Below are 24748 nucleotides of genomic sequence, written 5' to 3'. Positions count from 1 at the left end.
TGGACTGAACCTTTAGACCATCATGCAGACCAGGTCTTGACTTACGTTCAGCTAGTCTCCTATCCGGTGGTGTCCTGAACATCATCATGGTTGCTGCAGCATCCACCTCAGATTCTGTATGAAATGATAAGAAGCAGGAAAACTGTTAAGAGAATGGATGATATAACATACTGATTGTATCTGTCATTTCCATTTGTTGTGGAAAGTTGTGTTATGTTATTAGATATCATCCTGTGATTATGACATTCAATGCCTTGATTATTAAGCATTCCCAACAAGTTTTGGGCATTGAGCATTTCTGTCAGATTAGATTTACTTAATTTTCATTGATGCTGAATTCGCTGAGAATTTTGTTTAATTGGGAAGTGAACATGAACAGTAATGCCTGCAAAACAAATTTCAGGTATATATCATATATATATATAAGTGCAGATCAAAAGATGTTCCACTTGGCATACAGAAGCTGTTGTCAACATTCTTGATACAAATGATCATCTGATCGCAATATGGCCTACTCCAATCTAATCATATCTATACTATAATGCATAGACAAAGAACCAAGAAAGATAGGGCATTCTATACCAACACAGGAAAAAACAATCAGTCATGCAAACACCACAACCAAGGTTATCAAGGTGACAGTATTTGTTGGAGGGTAAACACAGAGTAGAATCAACACTGGATAAGGCACACTGAAAAGGTATTACATTGAACAAAGGTATGTACGCAATGAAAATGAGGAGATGTAAGCACTGAAGTTATACGGCCCACATAAAATGAATTAACTCCTTTATTCGTAACTTTAATCATTAACACCAGAAGCTTTCCACGCAAATGTGCCTCGTGGAGCGAACCTTGATTCATTCAACCAGCAATCTGGTCAGGCGAAAGAATAACAGTGGTCTCATCACTCTCAGACCCAGATCTGAACACAAACTTTATACAATTGTCTCTGAAAGTGTTTGTTGTGGTATATAACTAAGAGGACAAAACAGAACTCTGAAGATCCCCTGCAAACAGTCTTTATGAGTAGAAAAGGTTGAATAATTCCACATTAAGAGAGGCTTTACAGAAATGTAGATGAACTAAGGCTATATTCCTGCTGAAACCACGAGGAAAGACTATCCAATTGTGGCTTGAGGTGCCATAATTGAGGGCAGGATTTTCCTTACCAGATTTGAGCAAATTTTACTTGCTTGAGTTGCAGCTCCAATCTCAGGCCAAGATTCCAACCACCTGCCCCCAGTGGGTAATCACCCACACCAAATTCTCATGTGACTTGCACTGCGTTATGGGAACATGCAGTAGTAAATATGGAAAAAATTGTGGGTATAAAAAACAAAATATTAAAGTCCTTTGGGGAAGTTATACTCCTATTCATGTCCAGTGTCATGTTTTGGACTAAGTGTTTCATCAAGATTTTAAAATAAATGGAATGTCAGAAAAACAACTGCTAATTTGCAGAGCTCCAGATCTTACACATTCTAAGCCACATAATCACAGATTATTCTGTTTATGCAGATTTCTAGTGAGGTTGTGATAATTTGCTTGAGTGTATTTGCTCATTTGCTCTTAATGACCTTTTTTTGTTTGAGTAGGTGATCAGTATCAGGCACCATACACATACAGTCATTGGTCTTCATACACACATATTGCCCCAGCACACAATTTCTGATCATCAATCAACACAGAGCTTTCAGTTCATCCCATCCATCATGTAGTTGACTTAACATTTAGGCAAACCAGGTTACAACCTACGCACACACATCACGCATGCTACCCCTCCATATTCAGTGAAATATTGTCAGTACCAGCTGCATACAAAATAGAAGACATGCACATTGTGTGCATTTCTTTTTTTTTCTTTTCTTTGTGTACCTACAGCAGGCCCCCTTTGCCATACTAAACAAACATGACATTAATGATCTTTGCTGCATTTCAAGTATTTTACCTCATTAGCATATCACTCGTAGCATGTCACATAGCATATAGTCTTGGCAACAACAGCCACCAAGTCAGCCACAGAACATCTCTTTATTTAATATTGCAGTCAAAATAAAGAGTGATGGCAAAGTCATCTTTTATCTTTCTCATTCAGCAAACTGGACGATGCACATAAGCATGATAAATTTAAACAAAAGGTAATATCCATGCATTTTTCCAGCTTGATTGTGGAAAATGTTGGACCTACAAGATAAGGGGAATTGTGGGAAGGTGGCAAAGAAGTTTGTGAGAGCTGGAAGCAGAAGCTTTGTTGCTAGGCAACTACAGGACAGTCTTACCAAGATCTGGTCCATTGTGATGAGTGGGGATGAGGGCTGGTTGACCGTTTAACAGCCGCTCCACCAAGGCTATGTGAGCTGCAGGAGAGAGAAAAGAAGACAAAAAAAATAAAATAAAAGTGAGAATGATACTAAGAACACTATTCAATCATCACCATTATAGATTGAATTGTTTCACTCTTGAAATCAGTATGAAAAGACAAAATATCACTAAATTATCATTTTCATACGAAAATTTAATGTTCCTGTGAATAAATCAATACCTAGTAAATCTGAAATGTAAATTGAAAAATGTGCTACTAACCTCTAACTGGTCAGTAATTGTTTATAAGGCTTGATTATTCTACAAGCTCTGTGATCAAAAAGCAATTACTGTATACGCTATAATTTTCACGTACATAAATTTTCGCGAATTGCCGCTGTCACACATTTTCGCGAGTGGTTAAATTCGCGATTGGGGGACCAGAGAAAATATGAAGTGGCAAAGAAAGTGTGAATTTTCAACTTACTAGCAAATAAGAATGATACTAGTTGTACACTGCATGAAAAAAACTTAGCAAACTCTGCGATCTAGTAAGTTGGAATTCAACATTTTTGAAGTGGTTAAGTCCATCGCGCTAGATTTCTGACGAGTGGTCCCCTTGCGATAATGGATTGGCTCTCTACAGTATTCGTAAGTAGACGTGGACGTGCGTAAACAAGCTTAGCCAGTATGGTCTGTTCGGTAAGCCGTGACATGGTATACTAGTACTGAAATGTTCGTATCATCAAGGCAAGGGATTCATTTTGGAAGGTAATATTTTCGCGTGTTGTTAATTTCGCGAATAGCTCCCGACTCGCGAAATTCGCGAAAATAAAACCCCCGCGAAATATATAGCGTATACAGTAGTCAGTTTACTTACACAAAACTTTTAACCAGACACATGAAACAAAATGATGGCTGAAGGAATTAATAACTTTCCTAACTGTACAAGCTGGTGAAACATTTATTTCAATTTCTGCACAAGGATTTGGAAAAAACAGTTCATTATGTAACCCCCCCCCCCCCCAAAAAAAAAGGGGGGGTGGGGGGACACAAGAAACAAATGAGTAACATAGTGTACATCATCCTGCACTGATCTGAATTGAATAAAACATAATGTATTAATTGCTGAATTACTAGCTTGGAATAGTGGTGTCTATCTGACAGCATAATCTCCTTATAAAGAATGAAATTGATCAATGCTCCAACCACATAGTCACTACCATTAAAGAGGATTTCAATGACATGTTCTAAATCCTTGAAGTCCAATTCTGGCATATGCACAAAAAAAGAGAAGGTTTGGCAACCATGGAAATTTCTGGAAAAGATACTTTTTTTTAAAATTTTTTAGAAAAGATACTTTTTTTGTATAATCACAGTCTTCAATGTCTGTGAATCATAAGCTGACAAAAATACCTGCAATCCTTTCTCTATGACAAAATACCTGCAATCCTTTCTCTATGACAAAAATACCTGCAATCCTTTCTCTATAGCTTTTTTTTCCCCCTCACACACCATTCTCTTTCACCTTGGCTGTGGTACCATTTTGTGCTGGGAAACCGCTGCGGTAAATAACATGAATTACTTTCACAGATCTCCTGATAACAATCCCTGTCTTCAGACCTTTGTGGTTGTCGTGGCAACAGCTAACCACTGTCATAGCAACAAACATGTGGATTCCTCTTTTGGATGGGGACAGGATAACAAAATACATACAAACCAGTGACCTTTGCTTACTTACTCAATTAGAGTTTAAAATCGTTGAAAGAAAGGGAAAAAAAACCCCGAATGATTGTGTAGCCAGTACTAGTGTGACCGAAAGAATCCGCCCACCTCCACGATTACGTTAAGGCTTACTGATGGATTTTAAAATGTCTGCTCTGTTAATGATCGTAAGTATCATGCATATTTCGTGTTAGAGACTACCTAATTGAAAAATCTGGATGACTTTTTTGCATGAAAACATGTCTTCTAATTTCCACTTTACTAGCAGAGAACCTGAAGACAAACTAAAACCAAATACTCCTTTTCTTTCAAATGGTATGAAGTAAATTTCATATAACAAAAGAACATCTACACTTTTTTGTATTTTTCAGGACATTATGATGAACAAGTGCATGGGCCCTAATAGCTAAATTGACTTTAAAATGGAAAAAGTTGGTACCAATGCAGCAGAATCACATCCATGTTGATGCTTAGAGTGCATGTGGTCTACATCTTTCTTTTTCTTGTTTTTTTTTTCTCAATATTGCATATCGACATGACCAGGGCGAACGCAAGAATTTCAATTACCTACTGTATATGCCATATACTTAAGCGAGTCTAATTTTTTGCGAATTAGGAGTTCCCGACAATTTTGTGAGTTGTTATTTTCGTGATTTTGGAGTACAGAGCTGAAAGGAGAAGTGTATTCATGCACGTCATGTTCATTGGGAAGATTTGATAATTTCATTGTTTTTATTTTAAGTTCATATATACCACTGGACTCACGAAATTCAAGAAAATAAAAACCTAATAAAATACATTATGTATTCAGCGCATTAAATATTCATAGCATAAGAAAGTCGGTTTCTCTAAAAATTTGTTTTGTTATCGATATTATGCAGTAACTTTCATATGGAATATCATAAGGCTGCCAAAATTTTGTTTTTTGTAATCATAACAAGTATTGTACTAGTTGTAGGCCTACTTATCTTTCATAAAGCACAACAGTGTGGTTTGGGCTGGGTAAGGAAGCTATGGCAAGATTGGGAAGTAGTAACCAGATATGGTCTGTGCCTACTTCAGTTAATGAAAGGGAAAATATTCTCACCGAATTGAACATAGATATTTGATACATCTAATCAGTGAGAACAAATTCAGATTTGCCCATAGCTCCACCCCCCCCCCCCTTGCTTACTAGTGACCAGATTATCCTTTCCACAGTCTATTTGAATGTGTTGACAGCCATATTCTTATTCATATTGTTCACCACAAGTCAAGACAGATGCATTCACAAGCAGCCTTTATTCCAGATGGTGGCTACAGGACAGTCTTATAATTACTGAGATTCCACTCTAAGGAGACATCCTTCTACTGTCTGTCACTTGAAGAAATCTCCACTACACAAGTAATTAATTTACTGCAATATTTCCAGAAGAGTGACACATTTTGTGGCTCCTCTCTAGGGATAGACCTGACGAAAGAAGCCATTTTGCCTTCATGGTCACTGCAGCCAATCACAAGGTGACTGTAACGAAGATTCACATGGTGATTTCTACCATCAAACAGAATGCTACACCATTGTCTTGGAGAAGTAAACCTTTCTAAATAGCCAAGAATTAGTCAGACTTTCTACACTTTACTGGAAAGCTGCCCCACACTGTACATGTATCATGAGCTTGACCAATATGGAATATCTGACACCAGTTTATCAATTACCCATCATCTTGTCCTACTGTGGCAGTGTGTATGTTACTGAACTAACATCTCCCTGCTACATACCAACCATTGTGCCTGCACTGATCTAGTGGGTACAACTACAAGCATGTGATAAATCTTTCTAAAATTGAAATACTAACACCTATTCCAAGTATACAGGTACATGAAAAGATATTTATTGTTTGAACAAATCGTAAGGATCATCTGGCCACTGGGTACCTATTATTTTGACATCACAAACTGTAACCCACCCCCTTTAAATAACAGCTTAACGATATATAGGCCTGCAGCATATAACATAGGCTTACAGCATACAACATAGCCTATATATTTCTCCCTTTTTTTTCCTTTTTTTTTTTGCAGTACCATAGAAAAACTAATAATTTTTGTGTGCGGGCACCAAAAACAAAAAATCAAGTAACTATCATAATCAATAGTGATCATATGCAACCAGATAAGTTGTTGTTTTTGTTATTGTTTTTGCCATACGTGAATGGCTGCAAATTAACATTGACTTCTGCTACACGATCCGCAAGTCTCATGTTTGACTGGGGCTTATGACCTACAAGCCTGTAAGATGCAGTACACCATATCTCATATCATATCAGACAGGTGGATAAGTTTGATATCAGGAATATCTCTACCCAAGATCCCCTCACAGACCTGCTATATGATGGTTCCCACACTGATTAAACACCTGTTTCTATCATAGATAAGCACTTCAAGTGGCTGGTGGAAAGATTTAAATGTGAACACTAGGAAAAACAAACCATGTACATTTCAAGGGAGTAATACGTGTGGCAGCGGTTCTCTGAATTCATCAACTTTCAAGTCATTATGTCTCTCCAGTACATACTGATAACTTCAGTGACCCGCATTACGATGGTCTTAGACTAGGACTGCATTTATCTAGCTGGAGAGAGAAAATCACGTTTCAAAAAATGCTTTAAATGGCGTTTACGAACATGGTTTGACATGCGCTTTTCGGGATGCCGCATTTATCTTAACATCTAAAGTAGCAATTTGAGAGTTGTTACTGCAAAGTTGCCTTTTGCCGGTTCAACCCGGAAATTGGAGGTCAACTGAGGTGCACGCTTTTATTGTAATGGACGGCATGTATACTGCCGGTTTACCTTGGAGATACAATTGTATAAATGTGTTTCAAAATGGCATTGAGTTTAGCATCTTCTCGCAGAAAGGCAATAGTGGTCTCAAATGCATTTCAAATTGCCCTTTGAATGCTGTATCAAATCAGCGTTTCTCAACATGTTTGAGAATACAGTTGCGTTTATCCATTGCCCAAAAATGTCTCAAACACTTTTAGGATAGTGATTTTGCCTCAGAAAATTTTTAGACACAATTTGTAAATGCATCCTAGATCTTAACTGTATGACTACACAAGAAAATGAAAAAAAAAAGAAGAAATTTAGTACAAACATGATGTCATGATCAGATCCATCAGATCTATCATATATCATGCCAATCCTATTGTATCCCTTGGTGTTACTACTGATCCCTACTAACACACACACACACACACACACACACACACACACACACACACACATACAAATGAATATATATGTATTTTTTTCTACTAAATTTCTGTCAGTAAATAGGCACAATGAAATATTTTGAAATGAGACGTTTAAAATGAGAGATTTTTCAAATGAGTGAGTAGGTTGATTGAACTACGACTTCCTTTATTCTGATATCTTCACAATGACTATAACATTGCACTCACTCAGCTGTGCGGTTGTACCGGTATCTCAATATTCTTGTTATTTCTTTTCAAAGTCACTTGTATCGTTTCAGCAATAAAAAGCTGAGTTGTACAACACGGCTCTTTTACATGGGGGGGGGGGGGGGGGGGGGGGGGGGGTACCATGCCACTTCAATCTTTATGATATATACAGCAGCATGAATGGCATCAATGTTACCATGGTAACACCATTGCTGTACTCAATACTATGTTGAATATGTACAAATTGAATACATTCACAGAAAAAAGATTTCTTGAATGCCAAGAGGAAGATTTTCTTCAGGAACATGTTTCATATCAAAGGTAGCCATTATGTGAAATGATTGATACTACCTCTACAACCTGTTGGCATTTATATAAGAATTCATGGTGTCTGCCTTCTGTCCTTATCATGCAAAGAAAAATGATTTATGCACATCACTGCATGACACACAGATGCCCACATAAATCCACCCATCTTAAACAGTAGTCAGAAGTCCTCTATTAAAGGGGCACTTTATGACACATAAATGCCAAATATTCAACACTTGTGCATACCCAGTGAGTATCGAAACTCTGAACAGAGTGTGATAGACCTCAAAGCAGACCAATGCCAACGTCAGAGATTGTCTGTCAAATGCCTGATGTGTTTATGGCATTTTCATAACAACTGAATATTTGACACATAGTAACTCTGCCAAATCAGATTACAGATGAGTAATTACCATATGCCCAGCACACAAGGCTTGCGTGTAACAACTGCATGTTAGTCATTATAAAATCCAAAAGCCAATGTTTTTCCTTACAACAGGAACCTCACATAAAAGATGAGAAAGATATTTCAAGTAAAATTAACCAAAAATAGATCAAGTTACTATCATCTAACTGTCAGTATCTCATCCAAGCTAGTAACCTTTAGGCTAAATGAGAGCGTTCTTGGGCCATCTTCACACTGGTCGAGAAACGTAATTGCAATGCTGAATTACAATTACGATTCAAATTATCGTCTGTACACACGACTGAGGAAGGCTTCGTGGATTCTGCGGTTCTGAATTTCAAAGCGAGGAGGGGAGGTGTGGCTTCTTCCCACATTCCTATCAATGACTCATGAGCTGTACGCAGGCACACTTAGAGTGCATTTGAGGAGCGCGTTTTTTCTGCAGAAGTGGTTGAAAGGTCACTGTAGGCTCCGCCCCCAAACAGTATTTGCAGGTCAATCTGTACACATGACTGTTAATTCCCTGATTCTGGCGAATCGTGATCGGAAAACACCTCCAGCCTGCCATCTGAACCACAATTGGAATTACGATTGATCCGCAATTCAAGTTTACATTAACGCGGCAAAAATGCGTAATTTAAATCATGATTCTAGTGATGTGTCATTACAATCTAGTTTCAAATTACGCACTCTCATTATGTGTGAAAACTGTCGTGGTCACCCAAGAATGGAATTGCATTCATAAGGACTCCGAAACGCTGCCAGCACTACAAGGAAATTTCCAATATTCCACTAAAATTAAACACAGGGTACTGTGTCACATATTTCCTTATAGACAGAAAGACTGCAATTTTTAAACCTTTATAAAAATTAAAGAAACTGATTGTATACATGTGTACGTATTTTCCCTGCCAACTTAAATTTATGTATGCGTCAAAATGACATTCACACACAAGCATGTTTCACAACAGATATTCACACTAGTTTACACATTACATATTCCAATGATGGCACATGAAAAAGACAAAGTAGATCATCTCAATTGACATGTTATACATGAATTAAGTACATGCATGTTAATAGGAATAAAATAAAGAACAAAAATGATACACAGCACAGACAAATAAAGGGTAAAACTTGAACATAAGCACACAATTTACACAAATGATGATGTCTGTATTAAGTATTAAGTAACCTCTACAACTCATCAATTTATCTTTAAGCTGTGCCCACTAATCCACTGTTCTTCCTATGATTGATCAACTCCCAGTGTCCCATTGCTTACTTCATTAATTCTACACAAAGAGAGGGCAGGAAAGTCATAACTACACTGATTCTTGGCCAAGTCCTGTCGGAGCGGGGCTGCAGGCGAGCTGCCACAGGAAATTACAAGTCTGTTTCCTGTGGAGGGAGGGATGCCTGCAGTGCGGCCTACAAGCATGCATGGCTGCGCAGGACGTATTGGACAGGAAATAGAACACACCTGGGATCTTAGCTAAGGCCGTAATGAATGACACAGGCAAGGCAGAGACAACGAGGTGACATGCTAACAATCGTCTTATCTCTTACTCTCTCCTCTTTTTAATTGCCACTCTATCATATTCAATCTCACATGCTTAGCTTGTACTGGAATCTTTCCTCAAATTATACAGATATCATTAAATCATATAAAGTTAATCAATACATGCAACTACATCCAATATTTCATGTGATTATTCTTCACCTAATTGATTCAAAATGAATAACTAGTACCGGTAATCATATTGAAATAGACAGGTAGGGTTGGAAGTCAATTAGATTTATCAGTCATATAATAAAGCTTTCTCTTCAAATACATTAAATATCTTAAATCAGAATGATTCTACTCAGGGGCTGAGCACACTGAATCTCGAATGATATCATCAGATCATCAGTTAGTCTTCTAGATAAATTGTAGAATAATGCAGAAAACCACATTTCTATAGATTTACAAGGTGACTCTGTGGGCATTCCTGTGAAATGGAAATTACACAAAAGCCACTTACTGCTTCAATGGATGATAACTGTTGATTAATCTCACCAACTATCTACCACAAAAGAATACTAAGAAGGCAAATATGGCAATAAAAATGAATCACTGCTACTCAAATAAAAGACAAAAAAATGAAGCAGTTTTAAGAATGCAAAAAGATATTGTGTGTGTCTGTGCATGCACATGAATTATCTGTTGATATAATATATTTGCCAATGATATTAACAAACACAAAGAAATTGGGCAATACCAGTGCCTTTATCATGTAGGCTTATTTGTTATTGAATAGAAAATACTATGTGGAAAATGTTTAGTGTCATGACCTTACAGAAAGTTGGATCTAGTTCCCTGTTTGATTTGTTTCTTACCATGCCAATACAGAGCTTCTTGATTTGATGACTATCAACACCAGCAACAAATGCAACAACAAATATAACTCCACATCTGTTCCTACTGTCTCATAAAGCTAATACTAAATGTGCATACAAAGCTAGCATTCCTACAGTGTGTTACCCATGCCCTACACACAGTGGGTCACAACCTAGATAAATGCATCGACATTTGATGACGACTGAATTCAATTTTCACCAGCTCTGGAAGAAAACCCAATTACAGTCTCCCGTCTAATGAGCTTTTCCCTCTGTCTCAAATGAATTCCGGCAATAATGAAATCTGCATGAACCCAATTGAGGTTCAATTTTCTTACCCAAAACACCCATAATCAACGCTGGCCTCCAACATACCTCCTCTAAAGGAAACTCTATGAATGTTTCTATATTTCCATCTCTATTCACTTATTGATTTTCATTTGTTTGTTCAGATTTTACTGATTTTGATAGTGAAAGTGCATTATGAAAGCACTATTTTGTTGTTGTTTTGTTTTGGGAGGAAGTCTTTGAAGCAGATGTAATAACAAAGATAAGATACCCTTGTACGTTTTGAGTGATGCATGCATGCATGCTATACGACAGCACTGCTTTTTCTTTCAGAATAAAAGAACAAGCTGGTATAACAACTAAACTACATACCCAAGCAACTCCTTTTCCCACATATTTTACTGTATATACCATACATTTAGCAAGTCTAATTTTTTTTTCTTTTCGAATTTGGACTGCCCAACAATTTCGCGAGTAGTTAAATTTGCAAACGTGCCGGAGTAGAGTAATGAACAAAGAAATGTATGAATGCATATCACATTCATGATGTGATCAGAGTTCATGATACCGATCGTCCTGTGCTGTTAAATTTGTGAATAGCATCCAACTCGCAAAATCTGCAAACACAACCTTGTGAAATATACGGCGTATTAATTTAGGCCTAGAGTATTTTTATATCACTGTAATCCCAATCAGTAATAAAAGAGAGGAGGAGAAGACAGGTAGCTCATTTGCATACGAGGATTGTTTCTATGATAGTAAAGTCTAACACTGAATCAGCCATGTATAACACACACTCTGCCTTCCACTGAACCTTAATTGCTAACATACATAAATAATGTTGGTAATTTGCTCTTGATGGGAGTACCCTATTCCCTGGGGTTATGCTTTACTGCCTGGCATAAATGGAGCCTTCTGAGCAGAGTAAGTAGTGTGTGACTGTGAGGAGGATGTGTGAGTTTGGATGCAGGGAAAGGAGAGGGTAGCAGCAAGCTCCTAGGTAGCAGAGACGGAGAAGATAGACCGGATAATTATGTCAAAGACTAAACCACTGAGTGATTCATAGAAAAGGAGGACAACAGAGTGAAGGAATGTGGCAAGAAGATGACAAGAATATGAAGACTGATTTGACAATAGGAGTAAAGGTATCCCTTACATACTGAGAAGTGATGGTTAAGCCGGAAGTTCAAAAACAATTCAACATCTCAAAAGCTCCTAATACGACTTGTTATGAGGCATGTTTTTATGCTCATTCATGTCATAATCTGCAAAGTTCAAACCATGTACATTACATACATATTCATGCAATGGACGCACAACACTCATTCACACACACAGAGGTTTCTAATGTCCTAGTGAGAAATCTTGACCAACTTGAGATTTCCTTTCCCCATGCAACATATTCTAGATGAATGGAGATGTTTTCTCTGGTTAGCATACATAAGTGATCATAATAAATCAGGTATGTCATCATCAAATAAAACACCAACATTGCTAGAAAAGTTGTTTGCATGATAAAGCATAAACCTACCAGTATGATAAACAGCAAGATGTTTTACTGTTCGAATCAAAATCTGTTAAAATATGAAAAGCATGGCCATGAAAACGTGATGTATAGATGAAGTTGGCTACTTCTGAAGTCGATTCAACCCCCTCTAAATGTAATTAGCACAAGTGGCTTCTTGCATCTTGAATGTAACCATCATGTAATCTTTGTAGGTGGCTAAACTAGTCAAGAAACTGCTCTTCTGATGATAACAACCATACTGGCCACAAATATCCTAACCAAGAGAAAGCAGGATGCTTACTGCCTCACAGGATTCCAAAATTAGCACTCCCCTTCTGGGTGCCCCGTCAAACAAATGCTTCACACCCACAGGCATCATGGTATCGGGTAACCGCAGCAACCGTTGCTAAGATACCCACTGAGGCAAGCTAGCACTAACTGCGCAAAACTTTGAAGAAAAGAGGCACCATCTTTCCGCCAGTTCAGACTGCTTTTCACAAGATCTAAATGCTTCTTGATAGACTTGCCTGTGGTTCATTTTTGTCATTATGGCGCCAAAATCTGATCAAGTAATCAGTCATTTTCCTCTGAATGCATTTCTAGTGCAACATGTTCTCTACCATGCACATTTTAATCCATCATGCATATACATGTTTCAACTTCCAAGGTCATTTGAGGAATTGTTGAGCAGCCTTAAAGATGATGGAATATGAACTTGTAAGGAGATTCTTCAATTTGAAGAAAAAAAAAAAACACCAAAATCATTGTAACAACTAATCAGTGAAATTTAATCGAAGTCAGAAGACAGTTATGATTAAGATGCCTCAGTCAACATCATGTTCGATGGTCATCTTACAATCTCTTTCTTACAATAAATCTCAAAATCACTTTGTTCAATTAATGTAAAAAAAAAACCCTTCTGAAAACATATGCCTTTACAGCTTTTGCAGAATCATGGAAGTTAGAACATCAACAAGGCAAAGAAAAATCTCACTCAAAGTCTTCCAAGTTCATAGTGAAGAAATTCCTTTAATGAGCTCCGAGTCATATGACAAAGGCAGCAACAGTGAGTTATCTTTGGACAACATAGGCTGCTTGATGATACTTAACCTGGTAAAACTCTCTTAATATCTCTTTGATACCACTAAACCTATGATTAATCACTTGCTTTAAATTCATTCATTTTGTTTTCAAACCTGCTTCTCTTATGTTTTTGGGTTTGGGTTTTTTTTGTATTCTAGCTCTACTGAGGTTCCTTTTGAACACATGTAAAATTTCACTAATCTAGGACCAAAAAAAAACCCCCACACATTCCAAACAAAAACTTTTGTAGTAACACACTTACACACAAACACAACACAAATTTACAAACTAAAAATACAACAAACCCAAATACTCATTTCTACGAACTAGAGACATGATGATAGAACATGACTGAAACCAATGCAGTATGACAACTGAAACTGAGCTTGGCTGTGTAGTTTTCATCAATGCAAATGTTGCTTTTTATTGGGGGGGGGGGGGGGGGGTGGTAAGGGATATTCACCGCTGGGTACAGCTGAACAAACAGCATGGTTTAAAATGCTCCTTGCTCTTCTTGCTGCGGAAATTTCCTGGTCAGAAGCAAAGAGGGCAAGAGCTGCATCTCAAGCAAAGTGCACTTCTTCCTGCATGAATTTTTCAAAATGCTATCAAATTTCAAAAGCTTCCAGTAATTCTGTCCTTTCTCTACCCCGCACTTCTCTCATCTCCTTTCCATCTACTCATTCCAAAATACACCCAATATTTTGGCTCTCAGACGGGCATCCATAAAGGGGTAATATATCATGCTCACACAGATTGCATTAAGTAGTGCATGGCACAACTCTGTGTAATGCACTCCTCTCATTCTCCAGTAGAGAGAAATGGTAATATGCACCTAACAGCACAAGAGCCCATCTTTCCATCAGATGTGCCCGAACTTTGTCACTCTATCTCCAGAGCCGCGTACCATCCCCATTTCCCAAAGTTAGATGAGATTGATATAAAAATGTCTAACCAACAGGGATTTATCTCTGATAGAGCTTGCAAGCAAAGCAATAACAACCTTGTCCCTCTGCCTCTTCCCTTTGTGCAGCTAGCAGCCATATTCATGGCGGACATTGGTCGAGATTGAGTGAGGGAGGCATAGAGTCCACTGACAAAGACCCACCAAATGTCCCGATAGGGATGTCTGCACTTCCTCCTACATTGACAGGAAGATTTTTGTCTGTCCTCGCATCCTTTCATTGTCATCTCGTTCAGGACTCCATCAGATGATGCTGGGCTGTCTTGTAATAAAGAAAGGCAATCTTATGCCCTCCAGTACCACTCAAATACTCACTCCTTTAAAATGTTTCAATCTCGCTCAATTAAGGTCTCTTACTGACTACCACTGACAGAAGATTACTACCAAATCTCATCTTTAATACGATAGTTCAAGAACTAAGTATGTCTTAAAATGATTTAGATGTCAATCTATGCACTATATGTACTTTTAGATCCTACATAAAAGGAATGTCTCATACAGCTGAAGCTAGATACCACTGGCTGAACTATCTAAAGAAATAATGGCATAATTTCAAGACAGTATTCTTCTTAAAAATTCAATACATAAAGGGCATGAAGAGCAGAACATGGTAGAAAAATTTTCAAGGGTTTTCTATGTCAGATTTCTGTTCCTCTCATATCAAAGCATTATTTGTTCTGACTCTAAAAAGTAGCTGACCTGTACCTGAGCCCTAAATCATTCAAAAAACTATGAAGACAGAGCCCTTGGTCTTTGACATCACCATAGTAACCTATAAACCATAAATACAGGTCATAAACTCACCAGGTACCCTGGTGATCTGGAGGTTATTTCAATTTTAGCTGACCACCTCAAGACTGGCAAGCTCTACAATTTTGCCAAGACCCACAGCAAGAATGGCTTTCTTCAACTGACCTTATGAGCTGGGTAGCAAGGCCAAGACATAAGATTTGGGAGCTGTGTAAAATGCTACAAAATCATACAATATTTATTGAAATAAAACAAAGTTAAAATGCCTTGGACCTGGAGTTCTCACCCAGAATGTACTGACCTAAAGGTCCACATTCTATCATGTGTCTATCAAGTAGATTAATAAGGCATGTGCTCATTTTGTCCCACTAATATAATCATCGTTGGTATAGAGAATTTACAGATATTTCTGTTTATAATTGTATTTTGACTTAAATCATAAATTAAGCCTATACTTTACTTATCATTACATATCATTATTACTACACATAATTTATACTTCAGTACTTAGTTTTAATACAATTTATCCTCATCCTCATCGAGTTCATAGTGATATGTCTTGTGCCAATTTCAAAATATCTCATCATAAATCCGGCTGTTCCCTGTTCACAAAGAAGATAACATGGCTCTGCTAAGGTAGAGGGTACTAAGTATCCAATCATTGTAAACATCCTTACCTACAGGGTAACAATAAAGGCTCTTTGTGACATCAGTAGGAGAGACTTTTTACTTCATCCAGTCAAAAGTAGTCAGCAGCTGACCATCTGTACCAGACCACTGACCACCAGCCAGTTTTAACTAAACAAGGTCAAAAAGGTAGGCAAGGCTTCCAAACTACACTCTATATCACCAAGGAATGATGTTTATAGAGCATTAGCATCAGACACTGAAAACAAGCAGAGGTCAAGATCCAACATAAAACAAAGTAGACTGGACTCTACAATGACTTCACTGACCATGTCAGTTGAACTAAGCTGTCTTCAGTGATTAATGGCACAGAACCTGCCCCCCCCCCCATAGCTTTCCTTCTCCATCTCTTTTTTTTCAAATCTGTGTTATATTTAACATTTCAACATATCATCAGCCACCTCCATCCCACTAACTGATATTATGTAGAGACATTTAGTGTAAGCACTCATATAAGATGTCAAAACTTAATATTTTATAATTTGCTTAAAAGTGACCTAAATAACTTTGTACCATTCCTACATACCAGTCATCCTACAACCAACCAATTGTGTTTCTTCATATATCTCTACACCCTTTCCCTGTCCCTGATGCTATAACTGGATATCCAATTAATTTCTTTTTCTGTGGTATTAAATATATTTATCCTGCTATGCCCTGTTTCCACCAGACAAGGTTTAACACTACACTGGACATGATAATGATGACAGAATAGAGAAGATTGACAGGCAATTTGGTGGAGTGGCATGGAGTAACTTGGAGTAATTTCCCCATGATGGATTCTCACCTTTTTTTCCCACACTCTCTTCTCTCCCTCTGCTCTGTTCTGTCCATCTCTACCAACTATCACACACACACACACACTCTCTCTCAGACTTCCCTGCATCCAACACTTCCTTCCCAGTTCTCTGCTCTTTTCTTTGCTTACCCGTCATCTCTAATCACTCACTTTCATATGGCACAAACTCAAATCTGGAGGAGATGCGTGGAAAACACTAAGCCTATATACAGCAAAGCGTGCCCTCAGGCTTGCTTCCAAGTGGCAAAAAGAGCTTCATTATTGGAATGAAGTGTTTTGGGGTAGAAAATGCTTGTGTACATTGTGATAATTGGAGTTAGTTTGTGCACACAATCTGGAGAGAGCATAATTCAGCCCTGAAGACTGGCATTATGGAAACTTCCCACTTTTCTTGTGTTCAATCTTTGCACACACAAACTGAACGTTTTCCTAAATGTTTATAATATGATTTTTTTTTCTAACAAGTTCTCTTTCCATCTTTGACTGTATGTGCTTATGTCTTGTGTGCTTCAAACTATATCATTCTTCAGCTGAACAAGTGTTTGTCCAGAAAAATTGGATTGCATCAATATCTACAGTGAAGCCATGTGTACATAATGCATCAGATTGACAGCGATAAAGGAAGATGACAAAAAGACAGCTAAATACTGTATGCATCTGATTTAAATCAATCATAGCTTACAGTGCATGACGGGAAGATCTGAGTAAATATTAAGAAACTAATATTCTACTACCATGTTTATTTGTAAGCCCATCACACATATTCCAGGTGGACAAAACCAAGTCTCAAGAGATTTCCAGTTATCACTGACCTTCCACAAGATTGAAGAAGCTAGGGTAGAATTCTACTATGTGCAAAATTTAATAGCATTTGCAAGAGTTTTAATTCAGATTATCACTGTTCCCATACCTATCTCTCTACATTACAAGTCGGTAAAATAAACAAAGCAAAGCAAAATGTCTGAGATTTTATAGCTTCCCATGTAATTTGTTGAAATGATTCCATGAGTGACCACTTAACCCTGCTATTTGTGGAAAACAAACTTTGTTGGTCATCAAATTATATAGCAGGTGTTAATTCTTTACAGGTGTTATCAGCAACAAGAAAATAAAGAAGTATACTTTTTACCTCTGACTATGAATTTGCTGCTGAATGAAACTCCATAATTACAAACCCTTTCATCTGTTTCAATGCACAAGCTAAGCTGTCTATTGTCGAGAAGTTGAGAATTCTTGATGACGATGCTATCTACGAATAATTTGGATGTAAATAAACTACTACAACTACAGTTTGCATTCATAAAAATTTATCTGAGAACATAAAGCAGTTATGAAGCACAATATAATAATGCCATAAAATAAACACTGCCCTTTGATATACTAACACAAATACATGAACCAACTTAAACAAATTTACTCGATATTGAAAATGTTTAACTTGGGAATAAGAAGAAATTTACGCTTTGAGGAAAAAGAGAAGAGAAAAGAAGAAGAAGAAGAAGAAAAGGAAGGAGAATGAGAAGGAAATGCAATGTACAAGTATATGTCAGATACTGGGAAGAACATCAATGTATGAATTAATCCTTTCCTATTAATTCAGATCACTAGGGAAATCCAAGAATATGTAGGCCTAGTATATCTGATAAGTCTGTTTCCCAGGACACAAAATTGATTAGATCCTTATTAAGGTGCATGGAATAGAGTTTCTCTCTCTCATAAGATTTCTACATCAAACCAGAGAATGAAGAGGGAAATGGAAGCTAGATGAAAGAGGTTCCAGAGGGAAGAGGTCTCCTCCCAGACCCAGGTCACTAGCTCAAGGCTTGGCAAAGGATTAGGGTAGGGAGCAAGAAATGATTAAAAAGTTCTGTTTGTTTGAATGTTGTCATGGCAACCAGTGCTTCAGGGAACAATATTCTCTTTTTTGCTTACCTTGCCTGACCACAGCATTGCAACTCTGGTGTCTGTTAAACTTGGACTGTTAATACATGTACCAGCACTGGGCTACAGGTTAGAGACCTTTTCTCCATCTCAAAGCACTGGGTTCTTATCTGATATAAAAAGCTGGGACAGCTAAGGGGAAGGCCCAGGAGAAGGCTAGAGCCATCTTGCTGATCAAACACATAATAAAATGATATATAATGTCAGAAATATAAGCATACAGATTACTAAACAAACCTATGACAGTAGACTTGCTGAAATATTACAAAGTTATAATCATAACACACTGTTAGCAAAGGGATAATAAACAGAGGACATCTGGTATCAAAAACCCACAAATGAAATATGTTTTGTCATAATGGTCACATGGCACTGATATGTGGGTTGAAGGGTGATTCACCTCGAATGTTATGTGGATTTGGTACATGTAAAAGTATGAGTAAAACAAATCACAGAAACTTGGGGAAAACTGGTCAATGCATTTAATAGAACAAAGATTTAAAGAAAATATAAAGAAACAACATATTTTCATATTCCTAGTATAATTAAAAAAACACTTGACCAAGGCCTACCTCTTTCTGAAGGCAGGGGGGCTAATCTTTAAGATAATATTTCAGTCACAAGCCAATGGAACGTGAACTTAAAAAAAAAATTGTTGAATTCTCTTTTATAGAGTGTCTATTGTTGTCCTACTGTGACATCTTTAAATGTTGTGGTCTTCTTGACATGTGATGGCTGCATGAAAACTTTTCGAACTGACTGTCTGATTTTCCTCAAACTTCACTCATGTGTTCTACTAAATTACTGCAGTCAGTTGATCTAAATATATCTCTGGGATAAATCTCCCTTTAATCTGTGACTGTGTGAGTCTTCTCTACTGTCTCCCAGCAATGCAAGGACCCTTTTTTTTTTTTTTTTTTAAACTCTAAGATATGAAGTCCTGTTCCAGATTCACTATGGTGCTTTACTTTACAGTACCGGTACTTGAAACATGAAGACAGTTTTCATTTCAAAGTGCCAAAGCAAGCATCAGGAAAGGTTAGATAATAACCATATTGAGAAAACAAACCTTGCTATACTTTCCTTCATACATAAGAAGAGTGAAGGACAATTTAAACACACACACCTCAGTCAATTCATACAATGCTCTTTTGTGCCTACACCAGTGAAGAACTGCTCCTTCCATTCACGTAATATCTGGAATGCCCATAAATACATCTGGCCTTGATGAAATTTTGTTAAAGGAGCCTGAATTCACAAACAGGTGGTAGTATGTGTGTATCTTCCTGTACCACATCCTATTCCATACAGTAGTTCTGTGGTGGCTCCATTTTGTTTTTTCAATCAAAAAATACCTAAACTACGAAATTAGAGAGGCATGGTTACTGCATTGAATGAGATAATGCAAGTATAAATGCATGTGATATTCTAACAATGTTTTCTATAGTGAAGAACAACTTACACTTGTGAATCACCTTATGACATGAAAACGGTGTGAAACAATATCACGCAGATATAATACATCCTACATTGACACCCCCCCCCCCCCCCCCAAAAAAAAGGATTGCACGTGTCCATCTTATCTTATCAGAGTCACATTTGCTGACTTTCAAGTCAAGCACATGAAAAAAACTCAAAAAGTTGTTTAATCCATAAGATTTTATGTGTAGGCCTACATGTTAATATCTTAAAATGCTGTCACAATGGCAACAAATTGTTTGACACTGACGAAAGATGCATCTCGCACATCTTCATAGTACAGAGCTCTGTCACGACGTGTCAAATTTCAAGTCAAATGCTGAAAAACTGAGTTGGCTTAATTCCCTATATAATTGTATGCTTTTATTGGTTTGCAACCATGGCACTGGTTCACATTACTAATGAAAGGTAAGTCTTGCAAATCTACACATTATATTGGTCACATGTGCCAAATTTCCAGACAAATGCTCAAAAATTTAGGGAGTATATACTATATATTTGCATGACTTTTGTTTAAACAATGATGTTCAGTCAATCTCCATTCCAGCACACTGTTTGACATGAATGAAAGATGTTAATTGCACATCTTACATTCTATAGTGGTCGCAGGTATCAAATCTCAAGCAAAACACTGAAAATTTTATGAAGGAAGCACATTCTACGATATGACATGGTTTTATCTAAACAAAAAATGTCATTACCATGGCAAGCATTTCTTGACACTGACTAAAAAGTGTCTTCCACACCACATATTAGTATGGACATGCATAAAAAAAAAGAATAAGTAGTTGGAAAAAAAAAAACTTTGCAATGGCGTGACAGAATTACCAACCAATCACCAGACCACTTGACCACACAGTGATTCCTACACATATACGTGTATATCCCTTACACACTTTGTGTGGGCGGGGGTATTAAGACAGAAAGATCTGCTTTAATCAAAGCAAAAATTTTTCTTATATCTGTCAAAGGATTTAATATGTTGACATATCAGTTATTCTCTCCCACACATAAATACAGTATCAATGCAGCCATCATGTTTAAAATGTGAATGAGATTTACTTTATGAGGACGAACCTATCTCTACCAACCAGAGAACACCAAATGTGCTTTGTCTTGGGCAAATATCCAGTCGGAAGGTCCAAGATCACATTGTCAAATATTGGCTGCATGATCCAAACATAATTTTAGAGCAACCTGCTATCTCAAAATCAGCATTTCATTCTATGCTATACCCATAACAATCAAACTATTTACGCTTGCGCTATTAAACTTTGTGCTTCTAGATTAGATGTTCCTAACTAGTTGAAAAGAGTAACCTTCCCCACACCCCCCTCCCCCACGCTTCCGGTAATTACAATGTATCACTAAAGATAAGGGGCATTGAAGTTGAAGACAAATTGAAGTAAGCTGACTTACTCTACTGTGTGTGCAGAAAATGATTTTAAACTCTGTGTCAACCACAATAAAGTTATCAGTTTATTGTGAAACATGGCACACTCATGAAGTACATTACTTTTGTGAGCAATGCTAAGTAACACAGCAACTGCTAACTGGTGGGAAATTTTTTGTAAGGTATTCATGTATATTTCAAGCACCTTATTATTGAAATAATGAGATAAATAAACACAACAGGAGTCGACAAAAAATGTTTACAAACACCACTTTCAGACATAACAGCAATAGCATGATTCCAAATGTCAGATTGGACAGCAGAACGATTGCTCCTCAATGGAAATCCCAAACTGGAAATCAATGTTGTACACCCAAAACACATATTTCTGCCTATCACATAATTGACTCATGAATGCAACTTTATGTGGTCTCTCACATAAGATGAACTATGAACAAGATTGACTTGTCAAACAATGAAGTAGACAAGAGTGTATATAGAAGTTGTAATCTGATAAGCATGTACTATGATTTGTTTGCACCCATAGCAAACAAGAGATATTGATCCACTCAACCACGAACAACAACACATCACATTCTCTTACAAAGAAGTAATATCTCTCATCATCAGCCCACTGACAGAATTCTCAATAAATTACTGAATTTGATTTCAACATTCAAGAATGACAAGACTGTATGTGAAAAGTCTCCCAGAAGATGACTTTCATAAGGATAGCTAATGCCATGACCCAGTTTTGCTTGCCGAAAGCAGAGTGTGATATTCTCGGTATACAATTATGTAGCTATACTAAAGAGCACAATGTTCATTGGGTAGGATAATCAAATATTATACTTATGAAGCTATCCATTACTGTGCGAGCTGAAATTTTCGTGGTGGTTTTATTTTTGCGAATTTCATGAATCACCTTTGAATCGCGAAAATAACAACATGCAAAAATAACTAAGTTCAGTTAGACCCTCGCAACCGCGAAATTAACAACACGCGAAAATGTCCTCCAAATAGCAATTCGCGAAAATATCTGTACGCGAAAATTTCAGCTCGTACGGTATCTAAAGATATATGGAGTATGCAGCTTGCACCAAACTGGCTGCGAATCTGATACAAGTTGTGCAATGTCTCTCACATCAGCTTTGTTGTATTCCATTTATACAGGGCATTAAGAGAGTTCCAGGAGTGCTCCTGAACCCCTCTTAGATCTGTATGAGTAGACAATCAGGACCTGGAATGCTCGAAAGTTATGCCCCTCTCCAGCCTAGGCTCAGGAATGGCTCCTGAAGCACCCTACACTCAGTAAAAATGGTCACCAACATTTAGAACGCTATGGAAGTGGTATGTGGCGTGGGCTGTGCGTGCAGTTTACATGTTCAAAGTTCTTACACATCCGAAGGTCACCATGATAGTAATGTACCTCTCAGTCACTTCGTATGCGGTTTCGGCGAGCAACGATTGTCTGCATGACTAGAACAGGGGGGCACAAGTCGAAGTGCTTCAGGAGCGCTCCTGGACCAAGCTGCATTATAAATGGGGTACGAGACAAAACTTACATTCCACTCACATTTCACAGTGATATGAAAAGAGAGCTTGTGCCTTACCTGGTATTGGGACTCCATTATATGCCGAGAGAACAGTGGACAGTCTGTTTGAGTTGCTATGGAGAAAATGAAGTGCACAAGAAAAAAAGAGATGGAAAACGTCAAACCTCAAGGATCTGGTAGCAAAGGGTGACCACACAGTGGGAAGGCTGGACCAATTTAGATAAATTTGAAAATCCCAGTAATGAATTGTTTACAGTGGACAAGTCCCCAAAAATGAACAAAGAAAGAAACAAACTATTTGAAAAACAAATTCCACTCAGACAATTTAACAATGATTTTTTTTTTTTTTTTTTTTTTTTTTATAATAGGGACATGTGGGTGAAAGTTGTTAGGCAACTCTATCAAACTCCATTTCAGACATCATCCAAGTGATGCCTGGAGTGATTTCTGCATTTCAGCATGGTTTTTTTTTCTCCTTCATTTTGAAATAACTTTGTCTTGGTTCCAAAATGAAGCATTATGTATAGGTCAAGCCATGATATGGCCATCCCAAATCTGTGACATTTATGTCAAGTTTGTAGAGGGTGTGGCAGACTTTTCCTCGCTCTCAATTTGTGAGAGCCTTGCATCCCAGCATAGTGGATGAGAATATTCTTCCTGCTAGGAGGCTGATATCAAAGAGGAGCACAGTGAGGGTGGGGCTGTCAAATTATTTTCATTCCTTCACATTTGGATAAATATTCAAAGCAACCCATGACAAATAAATACAGCACTATCATCTGACTACTGAATGAAAACAGTACTGCATCACAAAAGCTATGCCTTTGCCATCACACATGATATGGAGAAAAAAACAACAACAAAGGATTATCAGCAATAGAATGAGGATGAATTCTTTCAGGGCACACATCTGACTAAAGACAAAGAATAATAATATCTCTCAAATTAAATCAAAATATATCATACTAGTATTTCCATTGTGATTAGAAGCAAATTGTTGTTATTCCTGCAACATCATCTACAGAAAAAGAGAAGAAATGTAACCATACAAATAGTATGCCAGCTGACAGGGAGAATCATTTCCCATTCCTATGCAATTATATCTCTTTGTCTCCAGCCCTCTTTATCTCAGCCATAGCTCTCAATGCAGGCCATGTCATGTCACTCACATCAGGGCATATTTCTGAATTAAGTTTGTGAAGTGGATCACTAAATCCAGCCTCCAAGGGAAGATAATCTCATCTAGCAACAATTCTTCTCATTTCTCATTCTTGCTCCAGAAGGAGGGGTAAAACCTTTTGGGTCAGAGGCTCAACCTGATCCAGGGCTGGCTTGCCACTGGGGAAGCTAACCTCACCACTTTCTGCTCCCATGTGTGCTTCTGAAATCTGATCAAATAATTTGACTTTGGGGGATTTTGGAAACGGCTCCTTGGGAATATATTAATCAGAGTCAGGTGATCTTGGCTGACAGTTGACTTGAGAGTTCCTTGCTGAAAATCTCCTTCTCTGCTGAAGGGCAGACACTGCTTACACCTCACCTTGGCAGATTGCTGGACTCTTGCCTCACACAAACTGTAAGAAACAATTTCCTTTTATCCCGCAATACCTCTTGCTATGTCTGAGCACTGTCAAACCCTACTTCATCAATAACTGACGGGTTAAGAACGGGCGGTCTTCCATGACTCACCACAAGTGCCCATTTCAATGATGTCCCCCCCCCCCCCCCTCAAAAAAAAA

General features: G+C 37.6%; 1 protein-coding gene across 6 annotated transcripts in view; it reads right to left on the bottom strand.

The window, feature by feature from the left end:
- LOC139737542 (forkhead box protein N3-like) overlaps positions 1–24748 on the bottom strand; it is a 100732-nt gene that overhangs the window by 8736 nt on the left and 67248 nt on the right. For all 6 annotated transcript variants that reach the window (XM_071648215.1, XM_071648216.1, XM_071648214.1 and 3 more), the window contains exons 4-6: positions 23067–23122; positions 2283–2360; positions 46–114 (exon numbers count right to left, since the gene is read on the bottom strand). In XM_071648215.1, the coding sequence (XP_071504316.1) occupies positions 46–114; positions 2283–2360; positions 23067–23122 (203 nt within the window). The remainder of the gene's footprint in view (positions 1–45; positions 115–2282; positions 2361–23066; positions 23123–24748) is intronic.

This window comes from Diadema antillarum, unplaced genomic scaffold, assembly GCF_040938485.1.
Source record: "Diadema antillarum isolate AM-2024a unplaced genomic scaffold, OU_Dant_1.0 seq00000696_RagTag, whole genome shotgun sequence".
In the NCBI taxonomy this organism is placed as follows: domain Eukaryota; kingdom Metazoa; phylum Echinodermata; class Echinoidea; order Diadematoida; family Diadematidae; genus Diadema; species Diadema antillarum.
Note: the sequence above shows the minus strand (reverse complement) of the source record. Positions and strands in the feature narration are given on the sequence as shown.